This window comes from Pteropus medius, unplaced genomic scaffold (genome assembly GCF_902729225.1).
Source record: "Pteropus medius unplaced genomic scaffold, Ma_sr-lr_union100, whole genome shotgun sequence".
NCBI lineage: Eukaryota > Metazoa > Chordata > Mammalia > Chiroptera > Pteropodidae > Pteropus > Pteropus medius.
The window spans coordinates 20,165,464-20,190,192 of record NW_024342473.1 but is presented as its reverse complement, the minus strand read 5'-3'; the positions used below and the strand labels follow the sequence as shown (position 1 = coordinate 20,190,192).

Below are 24,729 nucleotides of genomic sequence, written 5' to 3'. Positions count from 1 at the left end.
TTTAGGAAAATAAAATTATGGGTTTTAAATTCTGGTCTTTACTCATGTTATTTTCTCTAAATATTTGAGTTTCCAGAAGTACCTTTTTTAAATTAAAGTATGCAAAAAGTAGTTAGGTTTTTCTGAAATTGGTTTTGTGCATGTCAAGTTGGATATTAGTTTTACTGAATCAATGTTCTTGACTTTTTCTAAAGCATAGTATGACGAAATTACATATACTTTAAAATATGAAATCAATATAAAATGACAAATTTCAGCCTTCTAGTCTGATAAATATTAGGGGGACAAATCTTTCCCAAAGTGGTGTGATCACTTTACTTTGTAATCAGACATACAATAAAACTTTTAAAAAAAAAATGTAATATTTAGCAGTAGCTTATTAACAAAAGTTTAACCTTGAATTTCTAAAGAGGCTACTATATGTATAAACAAGAAATTTTTAAAAATTTAATATGTTATCATTTTACATATACTGACCTTCTTGGGTGAAGAACAAAATCCTTAAATGTATACGGTCTCTCCATTCTTGGATTTTCTGTCTAGAATAAAACAATGGGTTTTCAAGATATATCTATAACATCAAAAGTATATTTTTCAAGGGTACTCATGAACTATGATCTCAGGCATAACTGAAGTTAGAAGTGAGAAAAAAGTAGCTTTAGATTAAATGGTTACAACTGACCGTGCTTTCACTTTCCTACACCATAGGAACTGCAACCATCATCACACTCAGTCTAAAACTAGCTGAGCAGGTATGTCGTGGAGCCAAAAGTAGAATAGGAAGTGAAAAAAAAAGTAGAGTGGTTAGTGGAATATGCACAATGTCAGCAGGCTGGCATGGTTAGAGCAACAAAGACAATTCCAGGAGAACAGAAAAGTAAACAGCCTGCAAAGTAAAACTGGATTAAATATATTATTAAAAGCTTGTAATCTCTGAAGACTGTAGAGAGCCAATAAATATCTCAACAGACTGATATAATAAAGTATTACTTCTCTTTCTTATCAAGTTCAGCAGCCTTTTATTTTTACTATCCTTTACTTTTCTGCTACATTTTGAATTGTTAACTACCCATTCAGTCATAAAACTCTTAAATTCTCATGACATTGTTATACTTGGTTCTTTTCCTGTCTCTCCTTGTCCATCTTCTCTTTCTACTCTGACAGACTCACTATGACTAAGGTTCAGGGTTTGGCCTTTGGTGCTTTCATCTCTCTTATATGGACAACCCACCATTCTTAGAGATTCTGCTGTTACCTTGATAGTGATAACTCTCAGTCCTTTCAGTCCCTTTTCCCTACACAATTTATTTTCATATCTCTGTCAGCTGACCACTTTAGGCTTTCATTTTTCCTGTTTTCTATTGAAATTCAATATGGCAAAAAATAAAGATATTGTTATTTCAAAACAAAAGGACTTTTCCTCCTAACTTTTTTACTTGAGACAAACCCTTATCTCCCAAGTTCAACTTGTATTATCTTTACTTTTTGCTTTTTTTTTTTTCAACCCCAATGTCAGAAACCTGGTCCAATATAGTTTTACTATAAAATGTTTCTTGAACCTGTTTTCTTCCATTACTATATGCTTGGTCCAGATTCAGTTTCATACTTATATTGTTATAAACTATCTTAGTTTCCTTCTGTGGCATAGGCTTTCTCATTCTAATTATTCAGTAGACTATTTCCAAATTGATCTTTCTCAAACAATGCTTTCATGATGTGAACAAATTTCAGTGGCTCTAATTCTTACGTGGCTTAATGTAAGGAGATCTTGAAGACAAAATTAAAATAGAAAATTGAGATGAGTTTTCAGAAAATATACTCAAGAAATAATAGCTGTATATATTTTAGAAATCAAATATTTATATTAACTGTATTATGTATTTATAAATATTTATTAAAATAAAAAATAAACATAAAAAGTAAAATCATGAACATCTATACTAACTGGTAATGGATAAAGAGGAACATCCACTTGACCTAGGAAATCATCTCTTGTCTATAAGAGAAAAAAGAAAAAATAAGATTAGTAATATACTCAATCATTTTAGAAAATTTTGATGAGCTATTATTATCATTCATAAAAAATGTGGATTTTTTTTTGTTTAATCCTATACAATATCAACAGAATATAAAAAAGTAACATGGTATAACTTCTGGTAATGGCAGAATAAAGTATATTAGACTGATTTTTTGCAGATAATAATTATATACTCTAAAAAATATTAAACTATATGAAAGCACCGCAGAGTGATCAAAAGCAAACAGAAACTAGAGGGGAGTCAATCTTGAAAGGAGGAACTGTTCTAGATTAGGAATTATATGGCTTTTTGCGTAGTAATACTCTATAGTTCATATGGTGAAATGATTAGAACGTAAGTAGAAATGTGCAATCTTGCTAGATGGAGGAATCAGAAGACCTAGTTTAAGGTTAACGGTATAAGTGGAAAGTGAGGGGGACACGGAGTCCCTCCAAATATATATATATATATAAACAAACTCAACCCAAATTCCTAGCTTATCCTTGAACTGCATAGGTGAAAGGCAAAAGCTGGAAAGCTGAAAGTACTGAGTATAGATTTCAGTTGGTGTTCACTTTAGAGGAGATAACATTTGGAGTTCAGCTAAGTTAACAACTTGCTAGAACAAAAATCAAGAGAAAATAACAAAATTAGAGAAAATAACAAAATTCATTATCTCCATCATATACCACATACTCTATCCAGTAGACAATAAAAAAATTACTAAACATGCAAAGAAATATGACCTAGAATCAAAGGAAATATAATTAATAGAAACTGACCACAAGATGAGCCAGATCTAGAAATTAACAGAAAGGGAAGTTAAAATGGCTATTATAAAGATATTTAAACTTAAAAGGAAAATAAAGTCATAATAAGTGAATTGATGGAGAATCTCAGCAATGAAATGGAAACAAAAATGAATCAAATGTATATTTTAAAACTGAAAAATATAATATCTGAATTAAATCATCGGGGGGGCTTAACATATGATTGAAGATGTCAGGAGAAAATAAGTGAACTTGAAGATACAGCAATAGAAGTTATCTAATATGAAAATTAAAGGCACTAACAAAAAACATCAAGCAGTCTAATAAATATATGTGTACCTGGAGTCTCAGAAAGTGAAGAGAGAGGGAGAATAGGGCAGAAAAATATTTGAAGAAAAAAGCAGCCATCTTCCTCAACGTTAACATATTACATAACCAAAGCACGATAATTAAAAATTGGGAATGCTTTTACTTAACCTACAAATTTTATTCAAATTTTGTTAACTGTCCCACTAATTTTGGCCCAGGGTCCAATTCATGATCACACACTGCATTTAGTTGTCATGTCTCCTTAGTTACTTTTAATTCGGAAAGTACCTGTCTTTCTTTGCCTTTCACAATCTTGACAGACTGTCCCTTAATTTGGGTTTGTCTAATGTTTCTTCATGGTTGAATTTAGGTTATACATTTTGTGGGCAAGAATACTCTAAAAGTTGTATTTGTACTTTTCTTGGTGCATCATATCAGGAGGAAATGATGCTGAAATTTTATTAATTATGGATAATTAAGGACCACTAAATATGAGAAAAGTCTATAACTTGAAAAATAGAGACCTAACCCAAAAGGCAAACAGAAAGAGGGAGTCAGATAAATAAGAATCAAGACAGACTGAGGAGAAATACTTCAGAAAAGACTATATTAATATTCTCAGAGATAAGAGATGAATCATCTGTCAACCAGACCAGGAGGCTATAAAACAGAAGTAATTAGCAAACAAGAAAGAGCTCTTGGAAATTAAAAATATAACTTAAATTAAAAGTTTAAGATAAATTAAAAAAATTTTTCTCAGAAAGTAAAACTAAAAAAATTTCTAAAATTTCTAAAAGGCTACAGGATTTCTAAAATAAGAAAATGAAAAGATACATTTAGAAAGTCAACATCTAAATAATAAGCATAAGGAAAGAAAAAAGGAAAGGGAGGAAATTATCAAAGAACCATTTTAAGAAACTTTCCTTGATTTCAAGGAAATTAATTTTGAGAATGAAAGTCCCCACTGAGTATTAGGCAAAAATGCATGGGGTTGGGGGAAAGACCCACAGCAAGGCATCCATTGTGACATTTCAGAGCACCAGAAATAAAATTCTAAATGTTTTGAGGGACACAAAACATATCATACCCAAAACTGAAAGACAAGAGACATAATGCCTCCAAAACTGTGAAAGAAAAATATTTGCTACATAGAATTCTATACCCAGCCAAACTATCCTTTTCAATAAGAAGGTAGAATAAAGACATTTTCAGATACTGGTATTCTTAGAAAGGTAATGAAGGATATAATTCAGCAAAATGAGTGAATACACCATGGTAAGGGCAGATGTAGGGGATCAAAACAGGAGAGAAGCAAAGAGGACTTCCAGAATGATGGGGAAGGGAACTTGTAGAATAATAGTAGTGTAAGACCTAAAGAACAAGCAGTGCTTACTAGAGTGGGAATATATATAGCTGTGAGAAAGATGCTTCTATAAGAATGGAATATTCATATCTACATAATAGGGTTTTGTGAGAATGAAATGAGATTTTATACACACACACACACACACACACACACACACATAGCACTTTATAATGTTTTGCATAATACCCACCACACAGTAAGCATTCAATAAATCTTAGCTATTATATTTGAAATGCCAGTTCTATAATAAACATCCTGCTCCCTTTCCTCTGGACCAGACTGTAGAAATTTCAAACAGGTACATACAATAAAAGGAGCATGCCTGGAATCTGAAGTTGAGCAAATTAGCTTAGTTTAGTGCCATATTCCTATTCAAGAACATGAGTTGAAAATAATTTTCGAAATGTAGATGTTAGCTTTTAATTATACTTTCAAGGCTGTGCTGTGGTATGTTTTTTTTTATTCCTCTATTTATTGCAAGTAGCTGTTATACTCCATAAATGTGATCTTCAAAAGCTTTAGGTAAGGAAGTAAAATACAACAAAATATAGTAAAATCTCACCAGAATGACTAAGGAATAAAATATTTTGATTAGTTGAATTATCTAACAGGTTTAGGCTTAACCAGATAAAGAAATAAAACACTTTCTTTCAGGTTCAGTCTTATTGAATAGCCTTGCCCTTAGTAAACTGAACTAGTAAAATGAACATCTGTTTGATGATTCATAACCTTGCAGTGCTTCAAAAACATGGCTGTGATAAAAGATCTTTTGAGTAACACAGGTATAAATAGAGTTTCTCAACTTAGGTACTACTGACAATTTTAGTCTGATAACCTTTTTGTTCTGAGGACTGTCCCATACATTAAAGGATGTTAAGCAACATCCCTGGACTCTACCCACTAAATGTCAGCAGCACTCCTCCTCCAAGTGGGACAACCAAAAATGTCTCTTGGCATTGCCAAATGTCCTCTGGGTGGCAAAATTGTTCCTGGTTGAGAACCACTGGTAAAGAAGGTCTAAAATAGAATGTCTAAACCAGTTAGCAAAAGACTCTCTCTTTGCCTTTTAAAAATAACACCTTTACTGAGATATAATTCACATAGTATATTATTTAACCACTTCAAATGGACAGTCAATTTTAGAACATTCTCATCACTCCTAAAAGAAAACCCATACCTATTAGCAGTCAATTCTCATTTCTTTCTTCTCTCCTCAGCCTGAGGCAACCACCAATCTACTTTCTGTCTCTATGGATTTGCTTATTCTAGACATTTCATATAAATGGAATCATATAATATGTAGTCCTTTATGACTGGCTGGCTTCTTTCACTTACCATAATGTTTTCAAGGTTCATTCATGTAGCAAGTATCAGTACTTCATTTCTTTTTTTTTTTTTTTTATTTTTTATTGCTGAATATTACACTGTAGGGATATACCACATTTTATTTAACCATTTGTCAGTCGATTGGCTTTGAGGCTGTTTTCATTTCTTGACTATTATAAATAATGCTGCTATGAACATTCGAGTACAAGTTTTTGTGCCAACATGTTTTCATTTCTCTTGGGTATATACTTAGGAGAGGAATTGCCAGACTATACCATTTTACATTCCCACCAGCACTGTTCAATTTCAATTTCTCTATGTCCTTGTCGACATTAATTACTACCTATTTTTTTTTGATACAGCCCTCCTAGTGGGTGTTGACTGTGTATCTCACTGTGGCTTTCTTTGCATTTCTCTAATGACAATGATGTTGAATATATCTTTTCATGTGCTCATTGCGCTCCATATTTCTTAAAAACTCAACTTATAAATCTCCCTAGAGATTCAGTCTCCATTGCAGAGGCAGTGCCTGGTCACTGCAGAACAAAAAGAAAACATTTCATCCCATATATTGCTCCAGACATTATTCATTGATTGCATTTCGTGAACAAAAGTATAGAACAAGAATCCCATGCGATGAAAATTTCCTTCTCTCAAGTAATGTAGGTATATAAAATATATTTAAAAAATTTCTTGCAACACATCATCCTTACATCTTCCCTCTATGAAACAAATGCTCTGAAATAAGTTTAACTTCTACTTAAAGTGAAATGATCCCAAAGAACTATATTTCTAATATTAGAATGAATAAAATTTCCAAACTAAAAATTAATATGCCTGGTCTGAGGAGATGGAGATAATAAAACTAGGAACTATCCTGGAATGTCTGAGACATATGGTTGCTATAAATATGAACAATTAGAGGTTCGAAATTTTTCCATTCACAAAGAAACAGTAATAGTTTTAAATTCATTCCTATGAAAGCAAGTCAGTCTGTGATGTTCATTATTGTTTTTCTAGCCAACCAATTGTTCCAAATTCTGAATATCAAGCATTTCTTTGCAAGAGTTATTTCTTACATTTGAACTGCATTCCACTTACTTCATAAAGCAACTTTGTATTCGGTAAAATATAAGTAATTCAAGAACGCCCGAGAGTCTTAGAAAGAATTAAGAACAGCAGGTGATTTTAAACTGTAGTGGGCACAGCTTAGTCAGTCAATAATACTCTTTCTAATATTTTAAAGATATGAATTTCAGTTTCTTAAAACAAGTTTTAGAATATAAAAAGAGGAAAAAATACAAATTGCTTTTTTTTTTGCAAAACTTCAATTAGGACTATACATGGCTCTAAGTTTAGAAGGACAAACTGTTATGAATTTTGATGAGGCAGAATAGTGGTTGAATGTTCTGCTTTAAGAGAATCCAATGTTACAAAAGAATCAGAATTTTAAAAACAGATAAGTTAAAGTGTCATAACTTTAAAGAATACTTTGCTTTAAAAAATATGTTTCCATTAAATCTGAGTTACAAATAATTTCCCAGGGTAAGTCTACAGTATAAAGCAAATATTAAAGGAAGAATCACTTCCTCATAACCAAAGCCAGACAACATAGCCCAAATTTTCTGCTGTAATATCCAACTCTTAATTTTAATCATGCTTTTTAAGCAGTAAAAATGGATTTTATACATGAATGTTAAATATAGTATAGTTTCAGTTGTCAGACTTAGCTATTGGCACTTTTGTAATCAAGATGATTTTTAAAGTAATTTAAAAACATACGGTACACATATATACACTGGGTATAAAATTAAAAGGAAAAAAAGGATTTCTAGCCTCCAGCGATCTTCTTCCATTCACTGTTCCTCCGAAAGGCACAAGCAGTCCTATTTTTGTTTGGATATATATCCCTTCAGGTTTTTCTTTGACATACTGTTATGTAGCTTGCTTTTCTCCCCTTCAACAATATCTCTAGGACCTTCCAATATCGGTCCACACAGAGATGCTTTACCTCTTTAATGGTTGAATAGTATGCCATTGTATGGAATACCAAAATTTATTTAGTTCCTATTGAGAGACATTTAGGTTGTTTCTAATCTTCTGTCATTACAAACAATGCCTCAATGGATAAACTTGTATTTACCATTTGGCATATATACCCAAGGTAATTTTTATTTTGTATAATAATAGGGACTATCGTAAACTAATCTGAACTCATCTGAAATGGAAACAGATCTCAATGACTGACTGGATGTAACAGAAGGAAATAGTGTTCTGAGTAATCCAAAAAGCACATATATGTTTCAAAGATAAAATCGAGATCAAAGATTCAAGAAAAAGAAGTTTGCATTTGAATTAATATCTTAGTCAGTGCCAATAACTACTGTCTCTACACAGCTATATTCAAATTCTCTTGTGTACAAATGCCATGATTCTTCTGTAACAGATCACTAATTCTAAAAAAAAAAAAAACAAAAAAAACAACAGAAAGAATTGGGGCAAGCAGTAAAAAGACCCCCCAAAACAATAAATTCATAGCTATAAAAATGTCCAAGCCATTGTTAACCATATTATTTAAATTAAGTTGAGAGCAAGAGATATTTAGGAGATCATAAAAGACTAAGTAGAGTTAAAAGCTCTGAAACTGAGACACTAAAAGTGAAATTATCTGAAAACCTCTTTGTGTAAGTAGAGTTTATATTCTCATTCTATTTATGAGTTAAGAGGTTAAATGTTTTCTTGATTAGAAACATGAAAAGTCAATATTTTGACAGAGGATATTAGCACATGTGAATCTCTGAGAAAAATAAGCAGAACTTATATGAATGGACGTATTTATAGTATTTTTAAAAATAAGGAACCACATATTTTTTGTCTCCAAAATTTTATAAAAGCTATTATTTTTAATGAACAGCCTTCCTCTCAAAATCCATACTACATGGATTCATACTATCTCCTAGACATTATAATAGAAAAAAAGATTATGAAAATGACTCTAAATTTAGCTTAGCTATTTTCCAATGTATGTAAATCTTAAGTAAAATTTCATTTGCATAGCTTCTACCTTCTTACTTATATACAGACTCACTCTATACTATGACTTGTTTATTTTAAACATTTTTTTAGAAGTTCATGATTTATTGATTCAATCTTTTTAGTTGAGGGGAAAATGGTGTTAGCCAAATACACAATATAATCTGATCTATGCTATAAAATCATAGTGCTATGGAAACCGGATGTCTTTGCTTAAAACAAACATTCAACGTCCTGAGCTTTGATTTGCTCAGCCAGTCAAGCTGTCTGGTAGATTTACCTATGAGACATAAACTGTACTTGTTCTTTGACAATAGCTTCATACTGCTTAAAAGTTTAGGTACATGCCAACTACAATCCTTAGCAACCTCCACATTTTATTTTATTTTATTTATTTTTTTAAATTAAGTTTATTGGGGTAACATTGATTAATACAATTATATAATTTTAAAGGGATTTTTACCTAATAGATGGGGCTGGGGAGGGAGTCAGGACAAAACCTCTGTCTAAATCAATTTCAGTTTGAGTTCTCGTCTGAATTTCAGTTTCCTTGGAGGTTTCCCCTTTATAATCATCACAAACTTGTGCAAACTGATGATTTACCTTGATAAATTCCTCTATCTTTATATGCGTTAAAGTTAAGTTTATAATTTACTGTGAGGATTTTCAAATATAAACCATATTTTTAATAATCTACAGAAGAGAAGGAATCTGAAGCAGACGAGAATAATAGGAATCGGGTTGTGCTGTAACAAACACAAATAGGATTTAATTATTTTAAAAATTAAAATGCAATATATCCAATGTACTTTAGAAGCAATTTGCATTGTATACCCCTTAACTAGAGGACTATAAAAGTTAGAAGAAAGTTTTGCATTTATTACAATTTTCCTTCCCCCTCAAAAAAAGGGAGAGGCTTATGAAATTTTCCCACTGTTTCAAATTTCTATTGCTAAACAAAGGAAAATAACAAGAGTACTAATGTATAGAGTTATAATTGAACCAGGAAATACTCACAGCTAAGATAACTGATAGAAGGGATAAGGTTCTTCCTCGCAGAGAGAAAAATATTCATTCTTGATTGAAAATAGACAGAGATTCACTCAGTGTCTGAGTGCCACTTAATTATGATGCTACTTTTTTTTCTTTCTAGGAATGTCTGCCAAGCTACCAGAGAAAGAAAAAGGTAAACTTTTGAAGCGACTGAAGTTAATGCTCTCTGGGGAATTACATCTGTAGTCTAAATGAGAACCTAATATAGCAGATGGCTGCCACTGTTGAGAAAGATACAGTGACTTTAATTCAAAGAAACCACAGAGCTATGTAAAGTCTCAGATATTTAATTTAAAAACAAGTAAGTGTGAGATGAACTAAAACTATCATTTTAAAATGGATTAACAAAAGTTGTGGCAGCTGAGGAAGTAGAGGCTTCTGCTCCCAACCTAATCTAGAATTTCAGAATATTTAGGTTAGTCCACTCAAATGGTTTTCAAACTGCAGTGTGTGTCAGAATCATCTAGAGGGCTTCTTAAAAACAGATCACTGGGCCTCATTCCCAGAATTTCCGATTCAGTCTGGAATGGAGCCTGAAAATTTGCAGTTCTTACTAGTTCTCAGGTGATATTCATGCATCTGATCCAGTACTCACACCTTGAGAACCACATCTCTATTCAATCCTTGGAGAAAAACATGAAGAGTAAGCAGCGATTGATAATAGCTGAAGATGGGTGAATGAGGTATCTAAATTTATCTATTTGTATCCTGCCAGAAGTAGTGCCAAATGGACTTGGTCTTTTTAAGATAATGCACAATGTAAATTAAGACAGTTAAAGATAACAGCAGAACAGAATCCCTCTAAAAGAAACAAAAGGAGTTAGGTATCTACGTATTTGCATTACTTTCTAGCTTAAGTTGTAAAAATAGAAACATATATTCTAATTATGGCAATCCTCTTCAAAACCTTTGAAGACTTGCTAGTGCATAAACATCATTTCTTGAGTGTGTTCTGAGGAGTAATAGATTTGCTGGATACTAAATCAGTTCAAAGGTGGCCGTATATTTGAGAACATTTGGTTAAACAAAGTATAAAAGTTTATTTTGTTTAGGAACTAAACTTTACTAGTGTTCATCGTAACATTTTAAGAAATACAGCATGTGGCATTATACAAACTTATCTGTTGATGGGATGGGTTTTATATAAGGTATCTTACAGACTGGTGAGGAACACATTTCAAAAGTATTAGTCCAGCGAAAAAACTACAAATTCCTTAGCTTTGGATTCTAGGCCCTACACATTTGTTTTTCCAATTTACCTTACAGCCTTATCTATTAATATATGCCTCCTCAATAGAGTACTATGCCTTTGCTCTCAAATTCACTTCTGCTTCCAAGAAAGTTTCTTTTTCTCTCTGCCTGTGTAAATCCTATCCAGTTATGAGGCCCACCTCAATGTTATTTTAATGAAAATTTTCTTGATGAGACTAAATTGCTAATTTCCTCCTCTGTAATTCTACTTCGATTGTATCCTTTAACATCTGTGTTAAAGTTCTCTTCTACTCCAATGAGACTATAAATTCTGTGAGACCAGCAAATGTTAGTGATTGGCTTCTATAGCGAGGCTCTATACTAAGTGTGGGAGAATGTTCCTGATATCATGGAGTGCACAGTTCTGCCTGGTTGACAAACATGTACATATAATTAAAGTGTGTGTAAAACTGAAGGAAAGTACAGAATTCTATGGATGCATATAGGAGAAAGGTTAAGAAAAACTTTTATTCTTTGTTATATCCCAGTGATCCCTGCCTTTATGGATATTTAATACCTAGTGGTAAATTCTAAACTATTAAATAGTTTTTTTCTTAAATGAAAACGGTCTGACCTACTAGAAAATTATAGTATCTTTTTATCAATTTGTTAAAACTAGCTATTTAGACCTGAGGAAGTACTCTATGATGTAGAAAGAACTTACCAGGAAGAAAATAATAATAGTTCCAGCATTCTAAAACCAAATCAGCAATGTGACAGAAGTAATACAATATCAAAAAAAGATGGTTATCACATTTCCCTTGCTAGACTCAAGCCTGCTTGCCCATTTCAAGAGGGTCAGTATGTTGAACAGTGTTGGAAAAATAATAGAAAGAGTTGAATGAGCTGCTCCCTTCTCTGCAACCTGAAGGCCTTCTTCAACCTGGACTTGAATTTAGCTCTCTGTCACAAATGTGACAGCCTGGTAACGTCTGGGCTCCAGACTGGTTTATTGATTCCCTGGCCATGTCTCTCACCTCTTTGACTATGGCTCCTGTTCCTAGATCATTTACTGACTTTCCTGCCCCAGGGGCTGAACTGCGTTTTCTTGAGTTGTGAGAGGCTATGTTCCTTACACAGGAGTGGTGCAAGCTTTTTCCAACACTTCTCTCCAGGCATCTCCATCTGTTCCTGACCTTTTCTGCCCTCTAGTGACCATGAGCTGCTCTCCCAACCTTGGAACATGGAATCCATACTTGGAATCTGCACATCATTGATAGCCTGACAGAATATTTTGCACAACTATTATTCAAGTCTCATGAAATTACAACCCTCATCTCTATTGATACTATCTACAAATTAAAACAAAAAAATACATCCATTAGAGGTGAAATCTACAACTCACATAGACTTAGATGCAGACTAAACTATTTCATTTATTAGTTTAAATATAATCTAAGCATAGTTAATGGGAACATGGGAAGGCTAAAAATAATTCCTAAATTTTGCTATATTGTTCAGGGCCTAGCAACTACTTGCACATAATAAGAGGTCATTATTTAGCTCATTGTTAGGTTAATTGCTAAATTAATGCTTCATATTCCAGTTTAAACATCTTTAAAGGTAATTAAATCTGAAGTTTATAAACCACTGAACTTTATACTGAATATGTTTCTTCAGTGTATTGAACAGCAGCTAGCGTTAGTGGGCCCGGAGAACATTGCTGACGAATCAAAGATTTCAGTACACAGACTATTTTAATGAGCTGATCCTCCTGCAAACTCCCTTGCTTTGTGAGCAAGCAGCCTTGAAGCTACAATCATTTCAACTCTCCAATCCTTCCGTAATTAACACCAAACTATTTTATATATGTTCTTTGTCTTCCTTGCTTAGACCGCCCCATCAAAAGTTGGGACAATGTCTTCTACTCTTTTGTATTTTACAACAAAAGACATTTAAAAAGCAAAATCTGCCTGTTGGAGTTTCAATAGTATTTTCCCTAATCATCGACAAATAGTATTAAGCACAAAGGGTGCACAGTCACTGGCAAATACATTCGAAGATTTACGTCAGCAAAATGAGCTCACTGGGAGAAGACCCAAAGGGACTAGCCAAAGAATACCTCTAAATAACAAACAAAATAATTATCAAATGATTCCCAAAGTGGTCTTTCTGTTCTTTTCTTTCTTCCCTTCTTTTTTCGTAAACCTTAGTACAAGACTACTTATGTAGCAGTAGAATGAAATGTTTTCTTTAACAATTTTTACTTTTTGAAATGATTTGTTTAAAAAAATACTTCAGAAATAGAAACTGATTATTCTTATAATTTGATTATCTGATTATGTGATCAATATAGGTTCAGCTTATATATATAAATGGTTTTTAAAGTTTCTCCCAGGGTTGAAGACTCATAATTTTTATTGAAGAATATAATGTATCAATGAAAATGGGGGAAAAATGGTGGGGACGTGGGTTACTGTTGTTTAAGAAAACAAGTACTAAAAGGATTCTTTTAAAGCCAGATTTTTCTTGCTTAAACAGCAAGGCAGGTACCACTGGAGAAAAATAAGGCCATTGGACATGGCTCCACTCCTTCAGCCACCTTAGCTACCAAGCACTGTAACTGTAGGCGCCTCTCTCAATATACTGTAGCACTGTCAAAGTTACAAGGGTATTGGTGCTTTGCAGCTCAAACGTACTGTTCTAGAGGAACCATGGCCAATGTAACCCTCTGTAATAATGGGATATTCTGTGCTGCCCAATGCAATAGCCACTAATCGCTTGTGGCCACTGAGCACTTAAAATACGTCTAGTGCAAATGAGCTTCAGAGTTTTAAATATGATTTGATTTAAATTAATTAAAATCTCAATAGCCACATGTGGTTACTGGCCCCTGTACTGGACAGGTGGTGCTCTAGAAAATTTTTTAGTAAAGCAGTACTTTCTGGTTTTAAGATTTTATTTTTAGTTCTTGCCCTGGGATTCAGACAAGTCCTCGAGCTGACTGTTTTCCCCACTAAACATATAGGGTTAAGAGTTTAAAAAACAATGTATCAGGATTTCTTCAAACTTAAAAAAATCATAGTTGAGGTTTCAAGTTCTAGGAACAGTGAGCATCCAATATTACACTCCATTAGAGGGCCATTATGGCCTCCTCTTCCTTCTTGTCCTATACCCAAACCCATTTTTAATAGGTCTGTCCTCTTCCTTAGAGTGACAGGCATGCACATTTACATTTAAATGTACTGCCAAGAATGTAAAAGGTTTTGAAATATGTTAAGGAAACCACATAGTCTACAGAATGTTCAATTTAGTCTTTCTAGGAGTATTGCCATTTCTAGAATATACACAATGTATTTCAGACAACAAGTATGAAAATCAAGCCCCTCATTGTAAATTAATTAAATCAGACCTTAAGAATTTGGTAAGTAAATATTACTTTTAAGGTCTGTTTTACCTGAATTAACTCAGTTACAGAACCTTCTTTCTTTATAGAAAGAAATCACCTTCATTCCTAGTATATCACTAACCATGGCTATAAAACATAACTGGGCGATCACTTTAAGTTTATTCTCTGGAGACACTGACCTCTGAGAAAAGACCTACAGATACTGAGTAAAGGTCTCCTAACGACGAAGCCTGCCATTTGAAAGCCCCAGTCTCTAGATCACTTCATGGTGACACATGGTCAAATATGGACAGATAGAAAGGTTAGCCAGACACCTGGAGAAAAATGTCCAATAACAAGAAACAAACAATAACAACAAAGTGACTCACAGTAACCAGAGACAATGTAGGACCCATAACAAAACTCGAATAAAAAAAAGAACAAAACTCTGAAGTAAAATACTTTCAGAAAAATAAGAGATCGTAATTTATAAAGTAAGAATAAAAATAGGGAATCATCAGAAAACAAGATAAAACTTTAAAAATTAAAATAACCAAAATTCTAAAATTAAAGAGAAGGGGAAACTTGGAGAAAATCTTCCAGAATAGGATAAGGAGGCAAAGAGAAAACAGGAGAGAATAGTAAATTATAAAATCAATCCAAGAGGTGCAAACTTTGGCTAATAGGAATTCTAGGAAGAGAGAACATAAAGAACAAGACAGAAAGGAAACCATCAAAGAAATACCACTTGGTTATTTACATAGGCACATGTGTTATCTTGATGAAAACTAAAATTGGTTAAAAATTACATAGGTAATCACATTTCTCAGAACTTCTTAGATGTTCACCTGTCTGAAGTTGGTATATGGATATTATTATATATTATACCATATTGTACTCTGGTTGTTTTAATGGCTTATGTCATCTTCTCATCTAAATTATAAACTCTTCAATGCCAGGAATAATATTTGCCACTTACGGCAGAGACATATTCTATTTCTGATAAATACTTGTTAAACTCATTTGCTTTGAAGATGACTTGGGTTTCCATTAAGCTCTGTGACTCTTTCAGAGGGTTCAGTCTTTCAGCCTTGGTACAAAAGGTAAAGGTCATTCTTAGCTAAAACAGTTACTTGAAACTCCAAGAACAACTGAGAATCCAGTTCTTCTATCAAGTCTGAAATGAAGTCTTTGTATTAAATAGTAATAAATTTAAAGCTAGTCAAATGGCCTTTGTTTAAATAGTCTTAAAAGTTTTGGCCCATTTGATCTTCTTTTTTAGAAAACTTGATTTGAGCCTCTATCCAGATACATAGTTCTACAGTACCAGTTAGTGGAATATGTAGGCTATGAATCAGACTCCACTGTGGAAACTAATCCTTGAGTCACGATCATAATATTCCATTGGCATCCACCCCGGGGGACAAGGTATTCATTTAAGAGTGCCACTCTTTTACCCAAAAGATGAAGCATCAGGCAGCTCCCACTCACCATTACAGTCATCACTTAAACATCCTAGTTTGGTTATCTGTTTGTACAAGGCCATCTGGTTACCCTCATCTATAAGGATTCTACAGTCATCTCTACCCCATTCCAAAGGGTCCCTGGGCTTCATTCCTTAATTTAATAAAATATTTATTATCTACTTTTAACTAGGCACTGTTCTAAATCCTGGGGACATAGCAGTGAATAAGACAAAAAGTCCCTGATTTAAGAAATGATATTCTAGTAAATAAGAGTCCAGAAAAGATTATCCATTTGCTCAAATCCTTTTCTAGATTTTTTTTCTCTGATCAATTCTGGGACAAATAAATTTGCTTGCTTAATTGCCTGACTATCTATTTCTATCTCCCCATCTTTAATATTTTTCTTGCTATGCTTCTTTTTTCTCACTTCTTACCTGAAATGTTTAATATTGTATGAGGCTCCCTGAAATTAGGCTAAGCCATTTGCAGCCACAAAGACTACAAATACCCTGCCACCAATAAGATTCCTTAAACTGCCTGAATGGAAGAACAGTTCTTAAGATTTTCTAATATTTATTTATGTTAGAAAGGTAGCATATAATTTTAAGAAGCACTAAAGTTATATATGAAGGATTTTTAAACTTTCTCCTCATAGAGCTATCAAAAGGACAGCTCATAACTGAGCATTGATTATAAACAGTGTTTCATTTTATTAAATAAACCAACGTAAGACTTAAACATTCTTAGTAGTACCCTACCTGTCACTGCTAGAGAAAAGTAGATTCAAAAGACTGAAAATGTTCACAAAGAGGAAGATAGACGATATTGCTTGAATAAGCCAGAATAATGAAGAAAATTTAACATTTAATTGTGTATTTTTCAAAAATTTATGCTGTGAAAATAAAAAATACAGGCAACAATTTTAAAAACAACATAAACCAGAATAACAGCCATAATGAGTTCAAGAGATTTCTTTAAGTAGAACTGCATGCCTTATAGACCAATATTTTTAAGTTCCTAAATGAAACTAAAATGTTCCAGAAAATTTATTGGTTAGAATTCTGGAGGAGTCATATATGAGGCAGGTAGGCAACCTTGCTCATGAATGTTTCTTGGTCCAAACAATCTCTTCTATAGTACATGATCTAGACCAATAACTAGTCAAAATGCTTAAGTGGATTTAAAACTTTGCAAATTATTTGGCCCTGGCCACAGTACACCTATGGCTCTTCTTTATGTAAAAGTGGGAGAAGAAATCACTGGATACTTCAACTATGAATTGTATTGCTGTTCTCATAAAGGAATGGTTTAAACCTTGCGTTTCAACCTATGTTTGGGGAAATAGTAGCATTGGTAGGATCTGGGACTCTCGGGCCCCACCACAGACCTGCTGAACCAGAATCTGCATTTAACAACTGACAACTTAATAAGCCATTCTCCAGTTACAATCATTAAAGCATTAGAAGGCAATGCATACCAACAAAAATTTGAGAGAAAAAGAAAAAAAAAGGAGTAGTCCTAGATAAAATTATTTTAGCTATATCATAAAATGTTATACTTTCAGCTTTTGTAAGGGGGACAAAAGATTAAAATTCTGTTAAAAATATTTCTTTATTTAATGAACAACTGAATTTAAAGACATAATCTGCTGTACTACCAATAGCCTTGATGTAAATTTCTTTTAGCTTGGTAATATTTTCTTATTAAGGTAAAGCACAAAATATTTTAGTGTTAAGGTTTTGTAATATAGCTAAGTCAAGAGAAGGCCTGCTTTCCCCCACCCCAAGATACGCTAGAGCCTAAATAGAGAAGTCACGAATTCTCTTGGACAAGGTGTTCTTTACTGTGACTTGCCCATGAATTGAGCTACAAGGTAAACAGATATGCTAGCTGCTCACCCTCCTAAGTTCAGTGAAGGTAAACTTGCTTTTTAACAACTGCTCCCATGTTGACAGCCTTCCAAATATATTCCCCAAAATATCTCACTGAATTGGGATAGATCTGTTCAGCTCTTGTTTTGAGAGGCTTTCTTATACCTCTAAGTGTCTGTCTTTATCTGACCAGTCTTCCAATCTCACACATGGGCAAACAAAGAATTCTGAACCACAGACTGGAGCAACACTTCAGGTATTTCCTGGATATGTGGACTACATCACTGGTTCCCTTTCTCAACACTCGTGTGCTCCTTCTGCTAACTATCCTCCTGACCTCAACACATTGGCTGGTCACACCCAGGGACTCGACCAAGCCCCTCCTCCCTAAATCAGCTCCTAGCCCTGGCTTCTCCTGGTCTATCTCGTTCTACTGTCCCCCAAAACATAAAGGGAGAGTGAGTTTAGAAGGGTGAGGCCTCACAATAGCTAGCACATGGTGGGCACCATATCCTGGAAAAAGCCAGTGACAGGAAGACAGAGGGGCCTATTCTCCAAGTAGTTTCTAGGAATAGGCCTTAAACCCTGACTTGTTTTCTACACGGAAGCTCTGTTTTTGTTTTGTCCTATTTTTGGTGGTAGGGAGGAGACTGAGAAAGAGTAATGCTGTTCAAAATGAGTTGCGACTATAGATAGGCCATTCTCAACTTTTCACTTCTAATTTTGTTTTTGCCATTTCACATTACTAAATCTCCATTCGGTTCTCACTATGCATATTCACTTATTCTACAGTTCTAAGGTGAAAGAACAGAGAGGTAGATTCTTTTTTTCCAATTGCAATGTTCTTGTAGACAGAGAATCTGTCTTATGCATCTTATATCCACCTAATACTATACATTCTATATAGCAGTCACTAAATATATACCTTGCATACACTATCTCATGCCTATTTTATGACATTTAGCAAGCAATCTATGCTCCCTGTTTTGCTTCCTTGCCTATTTTATTCATACTTCAACCAGGCTTTTACACTATTCTCTAGAGACTACTCTTGCAAAAGTCACCCAGGACCTCCTATCTGCCACATTCATTGGATACATAAATTTATGAATTCCTCTTCCCTTGAATTTTCCCTTCCATTGATTTCCATGCCTCCATGGTTTCCTGGCCTGTCCGCCCCTTCAGTGGCTTTCTTATAGTCTCCTCCTTATCTTTTCTTCTACCATCTCCTCAAAGTTGGTGGTCCCAGAATTCTGATTTATTTCCACTCCACCCACCACTCATCTCACTTTCATGCTTTCCAGTTCATCTTTACCTAAGGCTTCAATTATACTCATAACTCCCACCCTACATTTCCAGCTCTCATTTCTCACCTGAGCCCTGGTCCTCTATCTCTAACTGCTCTACTTGACAGCAGTACTACCAGGGCAGCCGCTGGTAATAATGCATGGTTACTTCTTCACTCTCCCAATCCTACCCCTTTCCCTGAATTCCCTGTCTTAGTTCATGACATCACCATTCACCCAGTAATCTAAGAAAACTTTGATTCATTTATAAATCTACGGCGTCATAAAAAATTATCATCTAAAAACATAAAAATAAGCATGTTACACTCTCAAATAAAGACTTCTGTTGCCTAACCATTGTTTGTTAACAGAAGACATATTGCTTTCTCTTCAGCATGAGGGACTACGCCCAATGAGACTCCAACCTACTTCTAGTTCATCATCTCCTCCCACATTTCTGGACTCCCTATGCTTGAGTCACACTGAACCATTTACAGAGTGATTCTTTCACACAACTAGCCTTGCATGTGCAGCTGCTTCTGCCTAGAGCAATGATTCCCAACAAGGGTTAATTTTGCCCCTAGGGGGCATTTGGCAATTTCTGGAGACATTTTTCGATGGTTACAACTGGGGCAGAGGGGTGCTACTGGCATGTGGTGGATGGAGGTCAGAGATGCTGCTGAATATCCTACAAATCATAGGATAGCCCCATTCAAGAAAAAGTATCTAGCCCTAAAGGTCAGTAGTGATGAGATGGGGAATCACTGCCCTAGAATCTCTTCCTTGATTTCTCTACCTGGTGAACTCTAACTCACCTATCAAGACTCAGCTCAAATGTCACCTCCTCTGCGAAGCCTTCCTCTACCCACCAGTTCTTTTCCTGACAAATATTGTCACATCTTTCTCACTTTCTCATATACATCTCTATTTTAGCACATCACACATTAGACTAAAAATTTTTTTTTTGTTTGCCAGTGTCCCTATTACTAGAATGGGAGCTCCCTCAAGCAGAGACTGCACTTTATTATCTTTAATTCCCAGTGCTTGGGTTAGTGCCTAGCGATTAGTAGAGACTTAAATGTGTGCTAGATGAATGAATTAAGGCACATCTACAGAGAAATACAAAGTATTTCTGAAGCAAACAATTCAATTCCTTGAAGTTAAAATTATAGTTCCTCAGTTTTAAGAAATTAATATTATAGTTCCTCAGTTTTAAGAAATATACATATACAAGCATACATTTTTCAGTAAATTTCCAAAACTGGCCATTAATATTGTTGCATTATTGATTGTCAATATTTATAAAATGCATTGCTTTTTATGGGAAAGATTAAGTGCTGTTCAAAATAAACCTAACTAACAAAATAAGGACCAAGAAAATAATGGAACACTAAAATAAGTATATATTTAAGACATTTATTTTAGGAAGAACAACTAAATAAATTATCAAAATATAAAATCTTGAAATTAGTATTAAAGGCTTTTGAAATAATTGAGACATAGTTTTTTAAAGTTCTGCTAGACTAAGCTTAAGCAGTTTACTTACCCAAGGTTAAGTAACAGAAACTTTTATAATAAAAAGAAAAAAATGTAAAGCCAAACTTTCTGATAAAAACATGTATGTATACGGACAATGGAAGACATGTACAAGCTTGGGCAAATGCTAAGGTATTTTAAATAATAGGGTAATGAAATCTCTGAGCATCCTAACAACTTAATATAGGAGATTTAGAAAACAACAGATTAGGAAAAATAAAATAATAACAAACTATTTACAGAGATTTTAGAAATCTGAATAGTAATTTTTTTACTGGATTAAAAATTGCCTTAGCTCCTTAACCTCTTCCTTAATCGAGCTGACAAAATATTACACACAATGTTAAAACATCAAATATTTATTTTCAGATCAAAAGTCATTATACAACCTTTACAAAAGTAATACTTCCTTCAAAAAGTATATAGAATAAGCTTATGTCAGTTATTGTTATTTTTGTAAAGCAAATAAATAAAATAAACACTACCACGCAGACTACAGTCTCATCTTCATTCTAAGTTGTAAACACAGAACAGAACCCTGTGAAAGATACAGGTAAAAGTTCTCACTGGATTTAAAAAATTAGCCATTAATGAGCTGTTGATTATAGAGAGCTAGAAACTGGATACTACACTGCTAGAGACTGGTAGCTAAACACATAAGAAAAGAATGTGTAGTCCTCTCAGTGCTTTAGAAACAAGGGTCCCTTCCCAAAGCAGTGATTTAATTTCATGGCTGCTTGGTACAGATAGCTGACATTACTAAATGCTACTCTAATATCAACTTGTTAAATATGAATCCAGACTCAGCATATCAGAATACTAACCCAGACTAACTGGAGTCATGGGAAATATTTTGGGAGCTGTTTATTTATAAATGAGTTACAATGTACTACTATAATTAGATTAATATATAATTATTGATAAACACAGGATTATTTCTAAAACCCTATTATTGTTGCCACTGCTATGTTTAGAAAAAAACACTAGTCTTTTCCTCTTAAAACAAGCCCTTGATTTACTACTAATCATTTAGATCTGGTATATGTTGAATTATAGTGATCTGGTCACTATATTGTTTATAATACTTTTATAAACGTTGTTTAATAAACATTAAAAAAGAATAATTTAAAGCTCTCCAGCAAATTACATACTTGTGAACTATTTTATAATCCAATAATCTACCCCAAAAAATAGAATCTGCACTAAGCTAGGCATTTGGCTGTCACACACACACAAAATATTTGTCAGCTCACCTAAGTTTAAATAAAACCAACAAAAGTTTATATTTTTAGCCATGCAAAAGGCATTTAGCCACACTTTATTAAAAAACATTAAAAACATCATTTTCAAAAACATAAACAATAACGAACTATACTATTACCACAAAATCAACTATTTTAAGGATATTTCTAGGTTAATTAGTCCACGCAGATTAATTATTTCATTAAATGTAAAATAAATTTACAAGATGCATGTAAATTCAATTAGCAAACTATTAATACGTTTCTTCACAGTATCACCTCATTACTTTCTTTTAGGGGAAAAACAGTTGAACGGATTATAATCTCCTAAAAGATGTTTTTTAAACAGTTTTATAAATGGAATTAATAATTCTAAAAGATAGATCAGAATATGAAATTCGATCATTATTCATCCTCGGTAAAGTAGTTGCTTATATTAACATCTGGGCCCTGGGTAACAGTGATTGTATTTACTGGATTTCAAAAGAGAGAAAACAAACTAGCAATTCCTTATTATTATATTTACCTCAAGCTACTTGTCCAGAAGTTTTTTAAAAAATCTTAAATATAGATATTGAGTGTTATATAAACACAGATAAACAGATAAGTTTTTTCCCCCAAAACTATTTTGTACTGTCATCTAGAATTGGTTTAGTCAGAAAAATTTTTTAATTTCCTGGTATTAAAAATGTTTTAACAGCCTGGCAAGACCTTCCAAACACAGACATTTAAAAAATCTATTTAAGGTCAAAACACTTAACATACTTTGGAAAGGCACATTACATAAAAACTGTTTTGGTTAAGATTCACTAGAGTTAAATTACTAATATAATAAATCAAAATTATCAAAATAATAAATTAACAAGGTAACTAAAAATTATGGGAAATGCCTAGCAATTGAAACCAAATTTAAAAATCTAAAATTTAGATTTCAATATTGTTAAAAGAGTAAGTTACATTTTAGAAGGCTGTCTTGACTGGTGGCTAAAGAAAAATAGGGTGGAAACAAAATTCCTGTGGTTAAGGGTATATACAAATGAAAATGCCATTTATTTTTCCTCTGCTTTAAACTTGCAGCATAATAGTTTTCAACAATGATCTAATAAATACACGTACTTTAGAAAAACATTTTTTCTATGTTCATTTCCAACAAGATTTTCACATTTTAACATAGGCTTTTTATTATTTAATATTTTAAATAATTTCACAATGATTTATTTAGCATTTATTTCACAATGAAATAACAAATGAGCATTTTTGAAAGTTGGAATAAAATATGGAGTTAGACATTAGAATACCATGCCACTTGAGGGGAGGGAAAAATATATCAAAGTAAAGTGTTATAAAATAAATTATTTAAAGCTTGTTTTTATGCTACAGAAATGTTTTAAATCACTTAGGAAAGGCTTTTTTTGTTTTGTTTTTAGTAAATATTTTCTACATTGGTAAAATAACAGAGTGAAAAATTGTTGGAGATTCCTTACAAATATAAATTCATGACCACAAAATACTTGCTAGCTAATGAACAAGAAAGTAAATAAAACTGCTAAGTTATAATAAATTTCAATGAAATATTTCATAAAGTTTTTCTAATATAAATTTATATTTATCAAGACCAAAGGAAACTTACCTTACAAGAATGCTTCAAAGGATTAGATAGTTCATTTTTGAAATCTTTGTTGCTGTTTCTTGATAAATTATCAACTTTACCTTCACTTCCAGATGCAAACTTTATGAGTAATTGAGATGGTCCCCCTTTAGAACAATTGTGCTTAATGCTGGATAAACAGGAAACATTTGGATAAGTTCCTCCTAATGAAATACTTCTTTGTAAAATAGCATGATTCTTGTTCATCTGTAAATTTGGTCTTTCCAACTGTCCACCGATATTTATTTGATAATCTACATTTGGGGATGATGGTAAACATGCAGATGTCTTACGCATAAGCTTCATGTACTCTGAATCAGAATTAAGCTTCGTTTCTGACATCTCTGGTTTACAATCACCATTTGCTGCTTCACAATCTAAAGTAGTTGCTTTTTGTTGCATGAAATGTACTGAAACACAGGAATATCCTTCAGATGACTTTTCAAGGATAGTCTGATTTGGACTATTATTTGCAATGACAGTTTTCTTTTGTAATGAGCCCTTCCCCTGAAGTGGTCGTACATCTCTTACTTCTCCAGGAGCACAGATTGTTTTAGATAACCGAACTCCATTGACAGCTGTTGAAAGAAATCCCTTAGCACTAGTACCATCTTCGTTGTGGGCAATTTCACTAGGAGAAATAATAAACTGGTGCGAGGTTTGGTAGGATCCTTTGCTTGGAAGAGTACCTGTGCTCGTCGGAGAAATTGGTGGAGTATTTGAAAGACTCCTAGGAAAAATAACTAAGGATGAGCAACGTTTTAGTGGAATTTTCGAGTTCCTGCTAATGGGCAGTTTCATAATCTCTAGTCCATGTTCCAAGTCATCCTGGACAAAAGGAATTGTACTTGTACTTCTTGGAAAAAAATCACATGGAGTAGTATTCCTGTTTGGCACGCTTCTACTGGAGGTGCCATCAGAAGATAAATTTCCACCCAAAAAAGTATCATCAGTTGATGGAAAAGTGTAACTACTGCTGTCACTGTTGGTGTATGAACCTCCACTTGTGATACTTGTACATGACCCATAATCACTACCGTTGCTGTTGTAAGAGCCATTGTCACTGGTTGAAAAGTTACTAAAGCTACCACCGCAAATGGCAGAACTGCTTAAAAAGTTACCATCATTCTCAGCATTCAGTTCATTATCAACCACAGCACTGCTGTAAATGCCGTCCTTCAAGACACAGGTAAATGAAGCATCATCACCGTCAGCTAAAACACTGCT

The 24,729-nt window shown here is 33.4% G+C and overlaps 1 protein-coding gene across 1 annotated transcript in view; it reads right to left on the bottom strand.

Moving 5' to 3' along the window:
- NEDD4 (NEDD4 E3 ubiquitin protein ligase) overlaps positions 1-24,729 on the bottom strand; it is a 94,839-nt gene that overhangs the window by 28,083 nt on the left and 42,027 nt on the right. The window contains 2 exon segments of the mRNA XM_039865518.1: positions 478-539; positions 1,946-1,996. Of these exon segments, the coding sequence (XP_039721452.1) occupies positions 478-539; positions 1,946-1,996 (113 nt within the window).